The sequence below is a fragment of the Sus scrofa genome, chromosome 9 (assembly GCF_000003025.6).
Source record: "Sus scrofa isolate TJ Tabasco breed Duroc chromosome 9, Sscrofa11.1, whole genome shotgun sequence".
Lineage (NCBI taxonomy): Eukaryota > Metazoa > Chordata > Mammalia > Artiodactyla > Suidae > Sus > Sus scrofa.
In genome coordinates, this window is record NC_010451.4 from 104,090,687 (window position 1) to 104,112,146 (window position 21,460).

The following is a 21,460-nucleotide window of genomic DNA, read 5'->3' on the forward strand; positions in this document are numbered from 1 at the left end:
ATAGCATGAGGACTGAAAAAGGTTTCAGCAAAGGGAGGAGATGGAATTCAAAGCAGAAGTGGAAGACTCGCCCTAGACACAAAGAGGGACTCCAAACTACTAAAAAAGGAAAGAGAGAAGATGGGCATCAATGTATGTAGTTGAAGGCATTCTCAACTCATGAATTTTTGTCCTGTGAAACAGTGAATGTTGAACAGAGTGAATACAGACGTTAGGATTTGTGGTCTGAATAGAATCAAGAATCTAGGCTTAAAAGAAACTATGAACAATGTGCTCAACTGTTCAATACATGAGGAAGAATGGCTAGGAGGCTGGTAAAAGATAATCTATCATTAGGAGAAGAGTGAAATACAGCCAGATTGCAAGAATCTCAAAGAAACCCACATTTTCATAAGAAATTGTGGGGAAGTAACAATCTACAAGTGGCAACAAGAAGAAAGGATAGTACTTAAAGAGCATCCAACCCTGAGGGATTGAGGTTTGAGAAAACAGAGGCTGCTGCCGGAGATTAACTCCAGGGGAATAATATCTCCAGGTAAGAATCAAGTTTTCATTAAGATAATGAGGAACAAATTAGGGAAAGACAGAATAGGGGAGTAAGGGCAATGATGACAGGTTAAATCAGCACAAAACAAGTGTAAAACATCATGGGGATGAGAGGGTGGACGAGGGCAGATGTGGAAAGAAGGTGATCATTCTTTGGACCCTACCTATGGAAAGTAAGGAAAAGTAGAGAAAACACATAACAAAGTAAGTGACAGAGTTTCCTAGCTCTATGTCCAAATTCCAAGCCTACAACTCCTGCTCCTTTCTGAGGTGCATGGAAGTGCACCCTTCTGGATGTGTCTGCTATCCCTGATGCTGTGCATTGTAACACCCAGGTCAGTTTGATCTGCTGCACAATCCTCCTGTGGGATGTTCACAACCACTGTCCTCTACGTGATCATGACGGGGCACAACTCCGCGTACAGAGTAAAGACAAAATGCCTGAAGTAAAGACGCCTCATTCAAAAGGCATGCCTTTCAGAGGCTCTTAAGATAGAGAGCTTTTAATACTACTGTTTAGAAAAAGCAAATTACTGCTTTATGGTCATATTGAATACATTCCAAAAATGTTTCTGCTCAATTTCCTCTGTGTAATTTGTTCAGTTTCACCATAACAATACATTTCAAAATCCTCATTTCAAGTTTCAGTATCTATCGAAATGCTATCGAAATTTGTCAAATACCTTCATTATAACATCACAGAACTTTTTTTCTTTTTTGACTGCACCCGCAGCATGTGCAAGTTCCCAGGCCAGATACTGAACCTGTGCCACAACAGTGACAATGCAGGATCCTGAACTGCTAGACCACCGGGGAACTCCATATCAGAAAACTTTTAATTCAGAAAAGACTTCAGGACAGGACTGCCAACCTGTGGGCCTCAGGAACTCCAAGTAGTTGTAAAATTCATCAGAGGAGATCTGCAAATCCATACCCATGTCAAGCACTGGTTTCAGGTGAATAAATAATGTTCCATGCCTATATATTATTAATTTTGAAATATATGTAGATATTTTCATGATTAATTTTAAAAGGATGTTAAAAGGGAATCTTCATATTTGAAAAGGCTGGGAAAGCACTGTCTTATGGGTTATCTTGTTCCACCTACCAGACCACCCGCACATTACCTCTTCTACTATGAATCCTGACAGATTGTTATCCAGCTGCAGACATAATGGTTGGAACATTTTCCATAAAGGCAAGTATACCTCCTCTCCATGAGGAAACTCATTACATTTTCAGATAGCTCTGATTCTGACAGACATACTTTCTTCCATAGAATTTCTAATGCTCTAGAATTACTGAGAATTAGTCTCATCCATTTCGCACATGACAGTCCCTGAGGTACCTGAGGTGGTTACTGGATCCTTCCTAAGGCTTTTCTCTCACACCTCGCCCCTCACTCAAGGATGTGACACCATTCCTCATTCGACTCCTCTCCTCCTGTCCCCTCAGCACGTACGCACTTGCCAATTCCCTGTCTTAAAACTCCAAACACAGCACATAGCACACCAGATTTGATCTGCCTGTGGTAACACAGTACACTTATTACGTCCCTTGAATGAGACACCAAGATTTTTAAAACCTTGTAGTCATCTAAAATACAAGGTCTCTTCCACTGTGTTTTAGTACATATGAGCTTTTTTTTTTAACTGAGATAACATCATTTTATGACATTATATAAGTTTCAGGCGTAACTGTATTTCAACTTCTGTACACACTACAGTAAATACGAATTTAGAGTCAACTATCCATTAATCTTACCTTGCTACTATAGGACAATTATTCCAATCTGTCAAGGTCTTTCAGAATCTTTATTTTTGCCATATAACATGTTAGCTAATTCTCCCAATTTTAGGTCATTTGTAAATTTGATGAGAGGGTTTCATTCTATAGTGAAACTTATTCATTCTTGGCACTTACATGAACCTTCCTTGCTGAAATGGCTAATGATGTTACATTAGGAAGAAGATAAATTTTTATATTTAATGTATCATTTATATAATTCAAGACATTTTACATTAACGATTATTCTATGCTTACCTAGCAACAGCTCTGATGAAGTCTAGAGATACTGTGCATTTGTATTTTGGTCCATCAAGTTGATCATCATGGCCAACCAGGGTTAACAGCTGAAGGGTCACTAAAGAGGTAATCTAAAAATAAGAAAGCATCTTTATGAGAAAACTGTTTAATAAGCATGATGTCCTTGTTTAAACATGTTTAGTTCCTTTGATAAAGATATATAACTCAGTTCACAACAACATCTGCAAAGAACATGACTATTTTGAAATTTGTATATACAAACTTATACATATGCTCAAAGTCCTAGTTAATTAACGATCAATCTTTAAGAATCCATTAGAGATAGATTTGATTCATTAATAACTCACACAGATGACTGCTAACTTTAAAAACTATAAACAAAGTACATTCCTTCTCTACATAATAAAAATTTTATGAAGCTTCCATCCAAATACCTCAGAATATCAAATGCGTACTCCCTTGAGAATTGAGCAGTTAAAATGTAGCAGTATACCTTTTTCAGAGTTGGGAAGCTGACTGAACAAGAGATAAGAACATACCCTTCAGACATGGGCTTTGTCTTGCTTTAAAACTGACTACCGGAGTTCCCGCAGTGGTTAACGAATCCAACTAGGAACCATGAGGTTGCGGGTTCGGTCCCTGCCCTTGCTCAGTGGGTTAATGATACGGCGTTGCCGTGAGCTGTGGTGTAGGTTGCAGACGCGGCTCGGATCCCAAGTTGCTGTGGCTCTGGCGTAGGCCGGTGGCTACAGCTCCGATTCGACCCCTAGCCTGGGAACCTCCATATGCCGCGGGAGCGGCCCAAGAAATAGCAACAACAACAACAACAACAAGACAAAAAATAAAAAAAAAAACAAAAACAAAAAAAAACTGACTACCAATTAGGTAGTTTAGGCACTGCCAGGAGGTGTAATAGTGGCAAAATTATAAGTGCATTTTGACAGGTTAAAATCAAAACACAAAATAACTTCACATTCATAATGCCAACAAAAGTATTAAGTGCTCTGAAATCCGAGAAAGACAGCTGACCCAAGAGCTAAAATTCTTTGCCCATTCTCTTCTTTTAATTTCTCATTCTATCTTCTACATGCCAAGAGAAAAGAGGCCAGCAATGGCAAGAAGAAAAGATCTGGAAACTTGGTGATCTGTAACTGCCAGCAGCAATTTAAGAGGTAAGAGTTATAATACCCATAATACCTAATCATATATCTTAGGAATTAAGAATGCTCACTTATTTTGTGACCAATACTTTGCATATGTAGTAAACATTCTGAGTAATAAAAACAATCGTAGTAATTGTGATTTGCTGGTACCAAGTACTTATATACCATATCTCATTTATTCCTCATGATCCTAGAAGGTGGACGTTATTATTCTCATTTTACAGGAGAGCCTTAGTGCTTTTCCTCAGGTCCCAGAACTGGTATTAACTGGCTCAGTAAGAATTTAGACTTAGAGTTCATGCTAACCCTATTATGCTACACAGACTCTGCTATGTTTCCCATTACAGTATTTTTCGGCTGCACCTGTGGCATATGGAAAGCTCCCAGGCCAGGGATTGAATCCAAACTGCAGCTGTGACCTATGCCAGATCCTTAATCCACTATGTCAGGCCAGGGATTAAACCCATGCCTCTGTAGCAAACCAAGCCATCACAGTCGGATTCTTAACCCAGTGTGCCACAGCGGGACTCCTTCCATCACAATTTTAAAGGGAAAACTGTTATACAGTGTTCAGTCAGCTGTCATCACTTTACCAATATTTTTTTTTTCTAATTAGGGCTGTATCTACTTCATATGGAAGTGCCCAGGCTAGGGGCTGAATCAAAGTTGCCAGCTGCCAGACTACACCACAGCCACAGTGGGATCTGAGCTCCACTGGCAACCTACACCACAGCTTGAGGCAAAGCCATATCCTTACCTCACTGAAAAAAGGCCAGGGATCGAACCCACATCCTCACGGACACTAGTTGATTCTTAACCCGCTGAGCCACAATGGGAACTCCTACCAACATTTTTTAAATGAACAGATGAGTAGATACCACAGTATTTCATATATAGAAAATGCTATATTTAGTAAATACGAAGCATTTTTTCAATTAGTAAGACATTTGGTATCAACACATCAAACTATGAAGCTCTGCATTCAAAAGGCTAAGACTTTAATTTCTAATTCAATATCACAAATTAGGTTATGCCTTAAAATGTTTTATAGATCTTCTATGTGTTGAATAGTTATGTATTTTGCAGCTATTGTATGCTGTTCTATTTTTATTAGATCAAGCTTATTTGTCTTAGTGAAATCCTTACATACATCATTATTTATCTACTTGAACTATAGAAATTGAGGTGCTAAAATTCTCCCATTATGATAAGTCTGTCCTTTTCTTTGTAATTTTTAGTTTTTGCTTTTATCTTTGAGTCTATGTTATTTAATGTAGACATTTAAATTTTTGCTGGTAAATGAAACCTTTTCATTATTATCTAATGGTCCTTTTTTTCAATAAGGCATTTATCTTACCCTACAGTGTGTTTTTTCTAATATACCTACATCCACATTCTTTGAGGTGGTTATCTTTTTTCTTATGTTATTTTTCATCATTTTACTTTTAGTTTTATATTTTAACTTTAGACATAAACATATACTGATATTTTCTTTTTGTAGCTAGTGTGACAATCTTTACCTTTGCCTAAAAGCAAATATACTCCATTTGCTTTTATTGTAATGATATTCTAAATGGTTATTTATACCATTATGTCAACTTTTCTATTTGTCCTCCTAATGTGTTTCTCATTCATTTCTTGCCTTTTATTGAGCTGAACTGCAATATTTTTTTCATTCTCAAAAGTCAAAAAAAAAAGTCTCAAAAGTAAAGGCTTTAAGAAAGAAAAAAGAAAAAGGCTTTACTTCTGAGACTTTTCATTTTTTGTTTTAGTCTACCATCCTGGAAGTAGTTTTATATTCTAATTTAACTCTAATTTCCATTTTGATTTTGTCTCTGGGCCCCAAGCTATTTTAGAATTCTTCTTTAATTTCCAACTCATGAAGTTTCTCTACCATTTTTTGATTTGCTTTTTTAGGCGAGGATATCACAGGATGTGGTCTGTACACTGGTAATCCTTTGAAACTGGATTCTCCAGAAGGAAATAAGACCTCCTTCCACTGTGGCAAAGAGTGAAACTGACCAGTGCTCACCCTGCCTGTCCTTCCCCCCTTTCTGTCCCAAGAATGTCTCCAGCTGATGGCAAGGGAGTACAAAACATGCCTACAAAATGGGATGACCCACGACTGGCAAACAAGGTGGGGTAAGATAAAACTTTTCACTCTTCTTTATACAACCACTTATGTCATATCCCCCATTTTGCTCTTGGACTGCAAAGCCTAAAATATTTACTCTGTGGCCCTTTACTGAAAAAGTCTGCCAACCCCTGCATTAAAAAATTGCTATATTGGGATGATTAATTTAACCAATGTAGAAATCACAATGTTCAGTGACTTGTCCGAAGTTCCGAAGTGATGACTGGAAAATGGCAGAAACTTACCTGACTACGATTTAGGTCTCCTAACTACAGTTCCAAAACTTGAAAAGCATGACTAAAATGTGATCACAGCTGAGAGAGTTAACTTCTAATAAGCTATTATAATCAATATTCAGTTGCCTGAATAATGAATGTGTTAAAAAGAATGGGGATGATCTGTAAAAAAGGGAGTGTTCAAGAGAACAGACCTGGCAGTATGCCTCCAGCAATAGGACTAAGGGCTCCTTGCCCATTAACTTGTAAATCTGGTACATGCTGTAAGTATGGGCTCACTGCGGAGGTGATATTGTCCAATTGTCACTCTAGGTTTTAAGATCATGCAATTATCTCCTTCCTGCTTCCACCTGAGTCCACTCTAATTCCATGCTTAATACTGGAATTTCAGCAGATAGAGAATATAGTTTAAGAGAAAGAACTATAGGTCTTCGAAGTTAGAAAGGCCTATCTTCTGCCCCTTATTAATAAATAGAATTCAGATTACTCAAGGTAAATCTCAATTTTCAAAACTAAAAATCCTAATAATAATACATCAACCATGGGGGTATGCTCTAAGTCTGTATTTATGAGATAACTAAAAATTAGCGTAAGGTCCTACTGCAATGCCTGGTACAAAGCAACCGGCCCACAAATTATACCTCATATGTTAACAGGTATAAATTTATACCTATTTAAGAAACTAAGACTTTAATTTTGAGTGTATTGAGATGATCAGTAAACTTAAATATCCTATCTGATTAACATCTCTTTTCTTTCTTTCTTTCTTTCTTTTTTTTTTTTTGCTTTTTAGGGCTGCATCTGCAGCGCATGGAATTTCCCAGGCTAGGGACTGAACCAGAGCTACAGCTGCTGGCCTGTACCATTACCACAGCAATGCGTGATCTGTGCCATGTCTGCGACCTACACCACAGCTCATGGCAACGCCAAACACTTAACCCACTGAGTGAGGCCAGGGATAGAACCTGCATCCTCATGGACACTAGTCAGATTCGTTTCTGCTGCATCACCACAGAAACTCTTAACATTTTTTTCCAATAACTAGTCTGCTTAACAATATTTATCAATAAACGGGCATTGTGGCTTAAACATTTGTGTCTTGAGATTTGATTGATAACATCAATTCTAATATCCCTGAGATACTGATCGCCTCCAAGAAAACCCATAAAACCAAAAACAAACCCAAAACTTAAAAGTGAAGGGTCAGTTCCTGAACTACAGTTGACCACCAAAACAACTGTGTTAAGAATCCTGACTCTTCAGGCGGTTCCACCCTCCCTCACCACTGCTAATCCCTACTGTCACTGAGCTGCCTCTCACCTTTTGTTTTATTTTCCAAACTGCAACATGAAAATTTCAAAATTGTTTTTAATACTTGCAAATGACAGAAGTTCTGAGATGTGACACTGATGTGTATGACTGAACATCCACGAACACAGACTCTATCTGAAGGAAAACCAATTCCTTTATTTTAAATGATTATACAAATTATGATAAGTGATAGGAAAGGTTTTAAAAAATCAACAAAATTAATGAATTGAGGGGAGTTCCCATCGTGGCTCAGTGGCTAACAAATCCGACTAGGAACCATGAGGGTGCGGGTTCGATCCCTGCCCTTGCTCAGTGGGTTAAGGATCCGGTGTTGCCATGAGCTGTGTGTGGTATAGGTTGCAGACGCGGCTCGGATCCCACTTTGCTGAGGCTCTGGCTTAGGTAGGTGGCTACAGCTCTGATTAGACCCCTAGCCTGGAAACCTCCATATGCCGAGGGAGTGGCCCTCGAAAAGGCAAAAAGACAAAAAAAAACAAAACAAGAAACTAATAAATTGATAATATTTGCTACCCATATGGAAATTTAATCATTAGATATAGACTTTCTCTGGGGATAAAAATCCTTACAAGGTAGTATTATTGTTTGTCAATAAATTTCCATCTATATTTTAGAAAGCCTTTGCTAAAGATTGAACATGAGAAAAGAGCCAAATTTTTAAAGCATCTTCTATGATTACTGTAAGGATGAACCATCAGACATAAAGTGAAAATGAAAAAAGGAAAGATCCTCTCAATACACAGTACAGAATTAAATGCTTCTTTATACCACCATTTTTAAAACTTTTACTAGATTCACTGACCTCACCCAAAGAAGCATTTTTGTTTTACTGCTTATCCAGTTTCTTATGCCACACTTCAGAAAGGAGATTTCAATTTCATTTCAGGTATCAAAGGGCCCTGTTACTGCTCATGTGAAGAAAGTAGCAACCCAGGCTTACTAGAAACTAATCACATACCTCCTCTCAAAGTAAGCTACAAATGAGTGGTGTTAATATAATGACCTACTATATACAACATTTCTTCTTTTCTTTTTCTGTATTTTGTCTTTTTAGGGCCACACCCATGGCATGTGGAGGTTCCCAGGCTAGGGGTCTAATCAAAGCTACAGCTGCCGGCCTATACCACAGCCACAGCAACGTGGGATCCGAGCCGTGTCTGTGACCTACACCACAGCTGATGGCCATGCTGGATCTTAACCCACTGAGAGAGGCCAAGGATCAAACCTGCAACCTCATGGCTCCTAGTCAGATTCGTTTCCACTGCACTGTGACGGGAACTCTATGTACGACATTTCTTAAATCATTAGATATATTTAGTGAAAACCTATTCTGGATCAACCAATTTGGCATATGTTTAAGTATCCCCCAATTCATAAAATAACTAAAGGTATACTCCCTTCTTTCCTAGGGTTTATCTCCAAATAGTATAAGCATTTGCAAATATCAAAATTGTTGTGTATTACAATAGAGATGTAAAAAGAATTTTTTTTTTTTTTTTTTTTTTTGGTCTTTTTGGCTTTTCTTGGGCCTCTCCCGCGGCATATGGAGATTCCCAGGCTAGGGATCCAATCAGAGCTGTAGCCACCGGCCTACGCCAGAGCCACAGCAACTTGGGATCCGAGCCGCGTCTGCAACCTACACCACAGTTCACGGCAACGCTGGATCCTTAACCCACTGAGCAAGGGCAGGGACGGAACCCGCAACCTCGTGGTTCCTAGTCGGATTCGTTAACCACTGCGCCACGATGGGAACTCCTAAAAAGAATATTTTTAATTATCACTTTTATTTTTAGTTTGAGAGTTTTAAAATAGATACTAGATAAAAAGTGAAAGATCTTGGAGTTCCCATCGTGGCGCAGTGGTTAACGAATCCGACTAGGAACCATGAGGTTGCCGGTTCGGTCCCTGCCCTTGCTCAGTGGGTTAACGATCCGGCATTGCCCTGAGCTGTGGTGTAGGTTGCAGACGCGGCTCGGATCCCACGTTGCTGTGGCTCTGGCGTAGGCCGGTGGCTACAGCTCTGATTGGACCCCTAGCCTGGGAACCTCCATATGCCGTGGGAGCGGCCCAAGAAATAGCAAAAAGACAAAAAAAAAAGTGAAAGATCTTGTTTTCTTGGCTAATTTTGAATTAGGCATTAAAATGAAAAGACAGGGTCAAACAGCTGATTAAATAATTTAAATACCATAAGATTTCTTCACATTTTAATTGAGGGTAAGGAAATAACAGAATGGGGAATCCAGGTGATAGAAATAAAGTCAAAGAGAATCCAAAGCAGCCTATACTGATATTTTCTAGCTGAAATTACTTCAACTGTTAGTATTCATCTCATTTAATAAAGAGAAAATACCTAAGGCATTGTCCACACAATGCCTAGGCACATGTCCACACAAAACAATTCAAAAAGATACATGCATCTCTATGTTCATCATCACAATAGCCAAAACATGGAAACAACCTAAATGTCCATCAACAGATGAATGGATTAAGATGTGGTACATATATACAATGGAATACTACTCACACATAAAAAACGACAAAATAATGTCATTTGTCACAACATGGATGGAACTAGACTCTCATACTAAGTGAAGTAAGTCAGAAAAAGAAAGACACCATATGATATCACTTATATGGGGAGTTTAAAATATGGCACAAATGATCTACCTACGAAACAGAAACAGATCATGGACCTGGAGGACAGACTTGTGTTTCCTGGGGGGAGAGGGAGGAAGTTTGGGGTTAGGAGATATAAACTACTGCGTATGGAATGGATAAGCAACGAGATCCTGCTGTGTAGCACTGGGAACTATACCTAGTCACTTATAATGGAGCATGATAATGTGAGAAAAAAGGATGTATGTATGTATGTATGTATGTGTAACTGGGTCACTCTGCGGCACAGCAGAAATTGATATAACATTGTAAATCAATTATAATAAATAAAAATTAAAAAGAAAGAACGGGAAAGAAAGGGAGGGGAAGGAAGGAAGGAAGAAACAAAGAAAGAAAGGCTCTCTTAGTAACAACAAAATGCAGGAGCTGAGCTCCTTTCTCTCATAAAATGAGTTGCTAGAAATCCTTACTACGAAGGGATGAGAGAACAGGATGGACAGCTAAGGAATAATGGGATCTTTGGGGGAAAGAAAGGACTGCTGAAAATCAAGACAAACTCATTATCCTTCTCAGTTTAGAAACAGGTAGGAATGATGATGAGAAAGTAGGCCTGAAATTTTAATGAATAGAAGGCTATATAGAAAAGAATTAACATAGTCTCCTATGGCAAAATATATTCATTAACTTCACTCCTTTCTATTTTTCTACAAGGGATTCATCTGCTAAAGTAGGTTAGTAATAGTCATTTGAAACTGACACATTAATCTCCCTTTATTATTAAAAATAGGTTTCTTCCGTAGTTCTTTTTCTTTTAATATAGAAAACATTACTTACTTTGTCACCAGCATTTCCTCATACTATTTCTTACAACTTCTATTTTCCCATGACTCAAATACTCTCACATATTTAATTCAATTCTTCAATCCAAATAGTAGGCTAAATTTACACTTCTTCCATTTTTTCATAAACACAAAATCCATCATTAATCTAGTTAAGTTAGAATTTCAATATTTTCAGATACATGTTTTATTACTTTCACTAAATTAGTTATAGCAAATTATCAAAGGCAATGAAATTGAAACATAGGTGAATCACTTTCAGTTCTACCAAAATTCCACGGATAAACTAATCACATAAACTATATAAAGAATATAGTATAATTTTCAGATGTAGCAGTCAAAAGACATTTCCAAAATACTAGTAACATGATTGCTCAATTTTGGGGGTGGGGTGGGGGAGGATCTGATATAGGAAAAGCTACTACACAAAAAAACCTAAAAAAAAGGGAAACAATTAAATTGTAATGTGATTTTTCACATTAAAAAAATACTAATTTCAGAAACCTTTTATTCCTTGACTTACCAAATGAACAAAAATAACATACAAATACATAATTTAGGAGAACATTACAGAAAGCAGTGTACAGATACCAACAATTTACAAGTACTTCGCCAGTTTATTAAAATAATGCCTGAGTAAATTGAAAAAAAAATAAAGTACAAAGACTAACTTATGGGGTTAACATTTTGAATCTCAAACATATTCTTTATGCCTAGATAAAAAATTCTGGAAAAAGTATGTGAAACTTCTGGAAAGTTATTTCTACAATTGTATAGTACAAGAATATCTACCTTTTCCTCCACCGCTGAATCCTTAAAATTACCTAGTTTTTCCCACTGCATATCCATGAAAATCTTGAGGACTTGATCTAGGTACTGTGCATAAAAAGATGAAAAGGATCATGGAAAATACTGATTTACTTCCTTGCCCAACATTAAATGTCCATGACAAAATGATGAAGTCATATCTTCAGGCTGGCACTAATGCCTAAACAGTTTGATGTGATCACTAGGAATAGAGCAGGTCTATAGACAGTGAAGGTACTCAGGACCAGATTCAGTTTTGCATGTGAACATGTGCAATCATCAGACAGAGGTGGAACCACAGTCCTTCCCATATGCTGCAGCAGCCAAGGATTTAGTAACAAAGAAAACAGGTACACAAGAGTCACTACTGTTGTTAAGACCCTAAATGCAAAAGGTGATTTAGACTAAGGCTCTAGTTACAGCAAATAAGAATAAAGTGGAATATTTGCAGCCAATAAAACTAATCTTTTAGAGGTATTTAATCTTTGTTGGGGAAGAGCTCTCTAAAATAATGGCAAAATATATTTGACTATTTTAAAATCTTTTTTAGCACTGTCCAATTTACAGAAGGCTTCTCACATAACTGAGCTTTAAATAACCTAAGAACATGTTTCATAAACAAGTCTAGACAGAAGAAAATATATTTCTTAAAAAATACAGGAGGAATTCTGGTCCAGATAATATGGCACAGATTCAGATACAGTTCTTCCCTGCTAAGTACAACTATAAACCCTGGAAATAACCTAAAAATTACCAAAGGACTGTGAAAAGCAGAAAGAGGAAGACAGACCGCTTAAGGACCCAAGACTGGAGGAATAACCTAAAGGCAGGGAGTCTTATGACTCCCCAACTAACAGCACAAGATGATCCAAGTCCACCATCTCCTGACCCCCAATCCAGAACAGAAAGCTACCCCAGTAGGTATATTTCTTTGCTGGACTGAACAAGAATCCTGCCAAAAACAACTGCCAATTTTAAGTTCTATATCTGGCAAAACCACCCCTTGTGAATGGAGTGGAAATAAAGACATTCTCAAAAGAAGGAAAACTAACGAATTTGTCACTAGCAGACCTACCTCTAAAGCGTGGCTAAAAGGAGCTCTTTAAGCAAAAAGGAAGTAATAAAAGAAGGAACCTTGAGCATCAAGAAGAAATAAAGAACAATGGATAAAGTAAACTAAATCCTCATGAGTTTTCTAAATCTTATTTGATTAAAAACTGAGAGCATCTGATACTCAAGACAATAGTACTTAAAAAGTGAGAAAGTTAAAAGAAATTAAATGGCAGTAAGGTTATATTTCATTGGAAATAATAAAACACTGATACCACTTGTAAAACTAAACACGCAACTACAGTATTACCACTGTAACTGCACGTTCACATAAAAACCTGTACATGAACATTCACAGCAGTTTTGATGGTAATAGTCAAAAACTGCAAAGAATTCAGACATCCTTCATTGGGTGAATGGTTAAACAAAATATGGTACATCCATATCGCTGAACACAACTCAGTAGTAAAAAAAGAATGAACTACTGAAACATGCAACAATTTGGATGGATCTCAAGGGAATTAATTATGCCAAGTGAAAAAAAGCCAATCTCAAATGTTGCACACTGTTATGATTCAGTTTATAGAAATTCTTGAAATGTTAGAAACTCAAGAGTTGGAGACTAACGGTTGCCAGGGACTGGGGTAATGGGTGGAAGGGAGGTGGGTTTGCCTACAAAAGGAGGGGTCTTTCTGATAGTTGAACCAATATATATTGACTGTAGTGGTGAATACACAAACTCACACATGGGACAAAATTTCACAAAACTAAATATACACAGACATATACTAAAATGAATACATGTAAAAGTGGAAAATTTTAATAAGATCAGGAGATTTCATCAATGTCAATTTCCTAGTTGTGAAACTGGGTAAAGGGCGTGTGGCACGAAAGAGCCCTTATTATTTCTTATAACTGCTCAAGAAGTGACCGCAACTCAAAAAAGAGTTTAATTAAAAAATAACCACACTGAAATATGGAGGGCTTTGAGAAAGACCTTATAAACAGCCAGAATATATTTTATCTCAAAATATTTATGTACCTATGAAGCAGGTACTTAAATCTACTCATAGAAGAATGTTTTAACTTTTATTTACAGAAATTTTAAAGAAACTACTTGATAAAATACGGCTCAAAGTAGACAAATTTGAGAATATTATTTCAATACTGATATGCCACTGGGGTGAGGCTATATTTTAAGGTTACAGATTACAGATTTTCCTACTGAAAGCCAGATGATTAGCTGTGACTTGTGGTTCAGCCACAAAGAGGATTTGTAGCTACTGGTTTCATGCTGTGAGTCCATAAAAGATATCACAAAGTTGCTACAAACCTGGGGCTAGTACAACTTATTACCTCCTCTAAAGCACAGGACGATTACAGCAAAACTATTATGTAAACCCTAACCTCAGTGTTCTACATTTTCCCAAATTCTACTTTTTGTTTCTATTCTTTTTAAATGGTCAAAGTCTTATTTTTGTTTGGGGACTAGAGAAACCAAATGCACTTTAAACTTACTAATTACCAAAGTGTTCCAATATAAAAATTATTATGAAATAAAACTGTGAGCTAGCCCATTTAGAACTGGAAATGCTGGAGATCAATGCTTTGTTTTACAGATAAGAAAATAGACTTCGGAAAAGGATGACTGGTATCATCAGTCCCTGGTCAGTCACGCCAAACAAATTAATATGTTGGACACATTAGCAGATGTTTCAAATTATCCAATCCGAAAAGAATATAAGACATATACCATGTTAGAGGTTTATAAGAAAATGTTTTAGGAGTTCCCATCATGGCACAGTGGTTGGCGAATCCGACTAGGAACCATGAGGTTGTGGGTTCGGTCCCTGCCCTTGCTCAGTGGGTTAACGATCCGGCGTTGCCATGAGCTGTGGTGTAGGTTGCAGACGCGGCTCGGATCCCACGTTGCTGTGGCTCTGGCGTAGACTCCAATTCGACCCCTAGCCTGGGAATCTCCATATGCCGCGGGAGCGGCCCAAGAAATAGCAAAAAAGAAAAAAAAAGAAAATGTTTTAGAGATGTATGGAATTTGTTATTGAGTCAAGGTTCTATAGATTAGATATAGACACTGACAGATCTATATCTACAAGCTACAGACAAAGACACTGGACTAGGCACTTTTTTTTGGCCACACCTGTGACATACGGAAGTTCCAGGCCAGGGGTCGAATCCAAGCCACCGCTGTGACCTGCGCCAGAGCTTCAGCAATGCCGGATCCTTAACCTGATGCACCATAGCTGGAACTCCTGGACTAGACACTTTAATTCCTCCAAACCTCACAACAACCCAGCCACGAGTTAGGTACTGTAAATAAACCTCTTTTTCCAGAAGAGGCTCCAACTTGAGAGAGGTTAGTAAATATTCAGGTCACCGAGCTAACAGTGGTAAGAACACTAGATCTGAATACCATCTGAATCTAAAGCCTATACTCCTTTCACTACCCCAAAAAAGGAGATGCAGAATATAGGGAGGAAAACATTGTATTGAGACAGACTAAGGAAAGCTTTATGAAAGGCACCGAAAGGAAAAGTGAGTAAAATGACAACTCTGCAAGCATCCCACAATGAAAGGGGATATACTATGAGTCTGCTGAAGGTTGGAAACCCAGCAGCAAAGGCACTGCAGATAAAAGAGAGAAAAAAACCTCAAATGGAATTGGAGCAAAAAGAATAAAGAAATATCTCAATAGAGGGAAATGTCCTGCCCTGAGGATATAGGTAATGGCCTTGAGAATGAACAATTAATAATCCTGTGAACAAAATTATCAGATATAAGAGGTTTGATGTCACCAAAGTAATTATTAATGTGGAATTTATCAAACTAACGATGTCTTAACTTCTCATAAGTCGAATTAAATATTAGACACACAGTTACCATTTCAAGGTTTAATTTTTAAAAGATAAATAAATTAGAGTGGAGGGAAAAAAGCACAATTTCTTAAACTCTGAAATTATTAGATAACAATAAAAATGGTATGTATCCCCAAAGCAAAATCTCCTATATCTTTGGGAATTAAAGATAATTTACAAAAAAAAAAAAGTTCTTGACTATAAATAACACGAAATTATATATTTTAATAGGTGAATAAATTAAAAGTTACGATAAACATTCAAATTTTTAAAAGCAAAGGAATGAAAAGGTCTTTCCTAAAACACTGTAATTGTTTTCAAGAAGTGTCATTTTAGTTACTTAAGTAAATATAAATTTCTGTGGGGAAATTGTTACCCTCATTCTTGGTTTCTATTACCTATGAAGACAAAACTCTTTTGCCAGTAATTTTTGACTTTAGGGAAGTATATACTGTTCCCCATAGCTGTTTTTCTTGTCTATTGCATCAAGCTCAAATTTAAATGAGTCAAACTCAGTTAAATAAAAAATGAGCCTAAAAAATGGGCTTTCTTTTTCAAAGTGAGGATTTAGATTTTGTGCTAAGAAATACAGAAGTTTTTCAAAAAGTTGTACTAAAAGTCAATCACTTTACTTCTAAGTTTTAGTTTAAATTCAACCTCTAAGTTGATGTTTCTCCCTAAAATATAAATTCTGGTTTTTAGTCTTTGGTTTAAAAATACACAAAACTCCTAAAAATCTGAAGCATCTTGCTACCAAAGAGAATGGTATTTCCCTTTTACATAAAAAACATATGTGTATTTTAATATGTAGCATACTGACACTAATTACTTTACTGTTTTACTTTAGCTTTCCACCTGATTCAAAAGCCAAAGCATGTTTCCCTCTGACTGGCACCTATGTCATGATGGAGGCATTCACAAAGAAAAATAAAGAATAAAAACCTCCTTAAACACAAAATAATTCACATTGTTAATGTCACTGTGCAATATTTGCTTAGTTAATCACTGCTCCACGTATCAGGATATTCTTTGTTCTCATTCATGTAGGAGATGAACTGATTATTTATGTCCTAACAATAGGAGTTCATGTACCACAGGGACGATTTTTTTTTTTCTTAATCTGAGAGGCAGTCACTAACAAGCTTCAGCTGGAAATGCTTAATGTTAAACAGTGTGAACCTGTTCCTGGGCGAATAAACTATGTTCTTTCTGCCAACAGAAGGAAATCAATTTACAACTGTAATTAAATTTTAACATGCTCATTATTTTTGTACTTTTATAGGTTGGCATATGTGTCAACCGATTTGTGAAACATCCTATCCTGTTTGTCCTGGAGGAGTTTTAAAATCTGAAACAAACATTACATTATTTAAATTAAAAAAAAATTAACATGTGATACGTCAGTGTATGAGGTCCACAACAACCCAACAAGCAACACATATGATCTGATTTCAGGCAATGTGGTAATACATGGACATATGGCAGATATCAACAAAAGAGTTCAACTGACATTTCTGTACATATAATGTAGAGTTGAGTGCAGCAATGTAAGAGAGGCAAATACTCTCAAAACCATTCAATTTAAAATCACCACTGTGAATACCGTATTGTCATCTTCAAAAACACTCTTGGAGTTCCCGTCGTGGCGCAGTGGTTAACGAATCCGACTAGGAACCATGAGGTTGCGGGTTCGGTCCCTGTCTTTGCTCAGTGGGTTAACGATCCGGTGTTGCCGTGAGCTGTGGTGTAGGTTGCAGATGCGGCTAGGATCCTGCGTTGCTATGGCTCTGGCGTAGGCTGGTGGCTACAGCTCCGATTCGACCCCTAGCCTGGGAATCTCCATATGCCGCGGGAGCGGCCCAAGAAATAGCAACAACAACAACAACAAAAGACAAAAAGACAAAAAAAAAAAAAAAAACACTCAGATAAACAAAAAGTGGCGTGAACATTTATACTTAGAGGAACTAAAGATAGTGCTTCTAGTCTCTGGAACTTTTTAGCATACAAAGGACTGCAAATCTTTAGTACCCAGGAACACCTTAACTTGATGCTTAAAAAGATGGGAACTCATTCAATGAGTGAATCCCATGTTCAAGGCACTGTGCAAGAGACATACAAAAGAAAACAAGGTCTATGCCCTCAAAGAACTCAAAGTATCAGGGGGAGATAAACATAAAATAGCAATAACACAATATGAGTGCTACCCTAGTGATATGTATAAATCCGATTATGTTACTTTAGAAAAGGTAATGACTAATAGGAAAAGTGAATTCCTTGAGAAATGGCTTTTGGGGTGTAGGCCACGAAGCATAAAAGAGAGCTCAACAGTAGTAGGGGACAGTATATGCAACCATACAACAAGAAAAACAGGTGTGGTTTCAGGGAAGAAATAGCTCACTGTAAATGGTGTACAGGATGAATAAAGACAGTGGTGGAAAATAGTGCCAGTATTTGAAGGGCCTCACAAGAAATGCTATGGAATGCAGACTTGGTTCTGTAGATAATGCAACTCACTAAAAAAGTGTAAGCAGAAAAACAAAACCGTATTTATTTATTCTTTTTTTTTTTTTGTCTTTTTAGGATTGCACCTGTGGCATATGGAGGTTCCCAGGCCAGGGGTCAAATCTGAGGTATAGCTGCTGGCCTAAGCCAGAGCCACAGCAACTCAGGATCCAAGCAGTGTCTGTGACCTACACCACGGCTCATGGCAATGCCAGATACTTAACCCACTGAGCAAGGCCAGGGATTGAACCTGCATCCTCATGGATCCTAGTCAGGTTCATTACCGCTGAGACGTGATGGGAACTCCCAAACCATTTATTTTTTAAGGTTTTTGCTGATGACTATATGCAAGAAGAATCTGAAGATGTTTGGTGACAGGAAGACCAGTTAGGATGCTGGTGGAATGGTCTAAGAAATAATGAAGCTCTGGATTTAAAGCAATGGCAGTGGAAATTGGAAGAAAGGAGTAAGTTTGAGATATCTGTATTTAGGAGAAAAAACAGACCCAGACCAGGCTTGTTGAACAACTAAGTGAAGTGAAAAAAGAGAGGATTCAGAGACAATTTTTCCATCTAACTAAACTAAAAACCAGAAACTGCCTTATCTTTTTCTAGTCCCTAACATTGTACATGCCACAAAGCATGTGCTTAGTCAAGGATGAACAAGTAAATGATGAGTTTTTAAACTTAGGTAAGGCTGAAAAATTACAGGAAAAGGTTTTGGGAATAACATGGTTTTGGATATACCAGTGTTGATGGATATAGCACATTCAGGTATCACTGTCAGTTGGCAATTTGGGTCCAGAGCCAGAGGAAAAGGACTAGAAATACAAAGTTCAAAAGTTATCATGCACAAAGAATCTGAAGCCAAAGGAAAGATAAGACAGTCTGGGTAAACTCAGTTCCCTTTCTCATTCCTAATTACTCTGCACCACTATTCAGTGCGGTCAAGGTGTGGGGCAATTAGGTTCCAAAGGTGACTTGGAACTAAGGACCCTAAATTTCTCTTCTAGGGGAAAGGACAAGGGCTTGGTACAGCACTAGCTCATGAAAAATGTCTTACAATAGGCAGGTGAAGCCAGTCTCCTTCAAAGGACTCCAATTAGTTGTGAGCAGACAAGGATTCAAGACAGTTTCTCATTAGAAACCCCCTTAAGCATCAACATTTCCTTTAATCAATTTTTATAGAGTATTTTAAAATGTAGCACACATTTCCATAACATAGATTTTTCCAAAGCATTTAACTTCTAAACTGTTCTTATTAAAACTCTTCTCAGAGCTCCTATTGTGGCTCGGCAGAAACAAATCTGACTAGTATCCATGAAAATGCAGGCTTGACCCCTGGCATTGCTCAGGGGGTTAAGGATCTGGTGGTGCCGTGAACTGTGGTATGGGTTGCAGACGAGGCTCAGATCTGGCACTGCTGTGGCGCAGGCCAGGGGCTACAGCTCTGATTCCACCCCTAGCCTGGGAACTTCCATATGCCATGGGTGCAGCCGTAAAAAGATGAAAGGATAAATAAATAAATAAACTCCTTCTCTCACCAAAACAATCTAGTCATCAAGTTCTAAGATATGCATTTGCCTATACAGTCACTATATTAATAGTATAGATTTTCTAAAATAGGCCTGTGCAAGCATATATCCATAAACTTTTCTGTGTAGTTTCAGCAAAAAATTTGAAAAGTAAAATAAAATTTACTGATGTTGCATATACTTCCTTAAAAATGTGAATAAAAGGTATACATTGAGTATATTTTTTAGATGCAATTCTAGGCTTTAAGAAAGATAGTTATAAAATATTGCCCATAAAAATAAGGTACCAAGGTATTATTTTACTCAACAGTTGAAAAGTATAATTTATGCAATTTTTCTATCCCTTAGGCAGTATTTTACGTCTCACCCTTAAGCAATGGTTCCATTTTTCTAGAGTTCAGTAAAAATACCTACTCCTGGGCTAATATATTCACAAAGGCAAATTGGTTACACTGAGGAAATTTAACACCAGAGTGAGGGAAAACAGAAGACTAGGGGTAAATACTGTCCTTTTACAAATGAAAATGAGAAAAGATTTTATCACTGGGCAACAGAGTAAAAGATACTTGTTCTTTTTATTATCCTTGGTAATCCTTGGTAATACTTAATATTAGTATTCCTTACAACAATAGTGCAGCTAGTGAAAACAAATCAACTTTACTCTCTCCAAATATGAAGCACCCCAAAACGGTTTTCAAAAAATCTCCTGAAATAGGCACCTAGTGCAGAGTAGTCTGATGGCAGAACAGTAATACAACCACACCAAAGATAGCAAGAGATTTTAGAACCGAAATTTACTGCACCAGTGAGACAGAGCATCAGAACTAAGGTTACGCCTCTTGCAGTTAGAGAAGAGCCCACCACTGTCAAACAGCACTCCTGACAACCTATCCATCAGCAAAGCGGGCATTAAGTAAGGCTTGTCTTTGGAACAGAATGTCCCACAACGTCTGTTGTGGTTAAGAAAATAAAAACATAGTAAAATTATTAGAAAATGCTAGCACTCGCATATTTCCTGTGACTTACATAATTCAATGGCATCAAGTATTTATTTCAGTTGTATATTATAGACACTAGAATGCTGCTAAAAGCAAAATGAAACAGAAATTTACAAAGGAGAGCTTTTCACATTTTCTAATACTCTAGTACCCTGGGAATTTGTTTTTTTGGTGAGCTATCCCTTCTGTTCACCAATTTCATAATCTACTAAAATAATTCTCATACTCAAATCACTTGATAAGAACAGATTATAAGCTAGATTTTAGGACATTACATCTTATGCTTACGAGGTTCAAATTCTTATCTAACAATATATGCAGTGGATAGTATCTCATCAACTACGATCTCTGATGTTCTGTGACATTATTTGATAAATATAACTACTATTAAAAATATAAATCAAACAAGTGTATCATACAACATAATGTTTTAAGGCAAAGAGGTTTTATAATTTAAGTCTATGAAATGAGTTATTTGGTTAAAGTGCTTTTGGTTAAAAATCTCTAAAAGTAGTTTGAAATATTGTACATAAAGGAGTGATATAATGAGTGTAACTTTTAATCATAAAATATTTGAAATAGAACCATGTACCTTTTTAAGAAAAGCCACTTAGTTTATAATAGGCTCTGCATAAAACATTTTTTATTGTCCATAAATTAACAAGTTTCAAGTTTTAACTGAGATATTTGACACCAATGTCAAATAAATTTAGTTATGACATAGGTATCAAACAATCATGCTCCATACACTAAGTTCAAGGCACATCAGAAGGAAACATCCAACAAA

At 37.1% G+C, this 21,460-nt stretch overlaps 1 protein-coding gene across 3 annotated transcripts in view; it reads right to left on the reverse strand.

The window, feature by feature from the left end:
• ORC5 (origin recognition complex subunit 5) overlaps window positions 1–21,460 on the reverse strand; it is an 87,739-nt gene that overhangs the window by 11,895 nt on the left and 54,384 nt on the right. For all 3 annotated transcript variants that reach the window (XR_002335901.1, XR_002335900.1, XM_021063496.1), the window contains exon 13: window positions 2,590–2,702. Coding sequence is in view for 1 of the 3 variants with exons in the window: in XM_021063496.1 (XP_020919155.1) it covers window positions 2,590–2,702 (113 nt within the window). In the remaining 2 variants the exon portion in view is untranslated. The remainder of the gene's footprint in view (window positions 1–2,589; window positions 2,703–21,460) is intronic.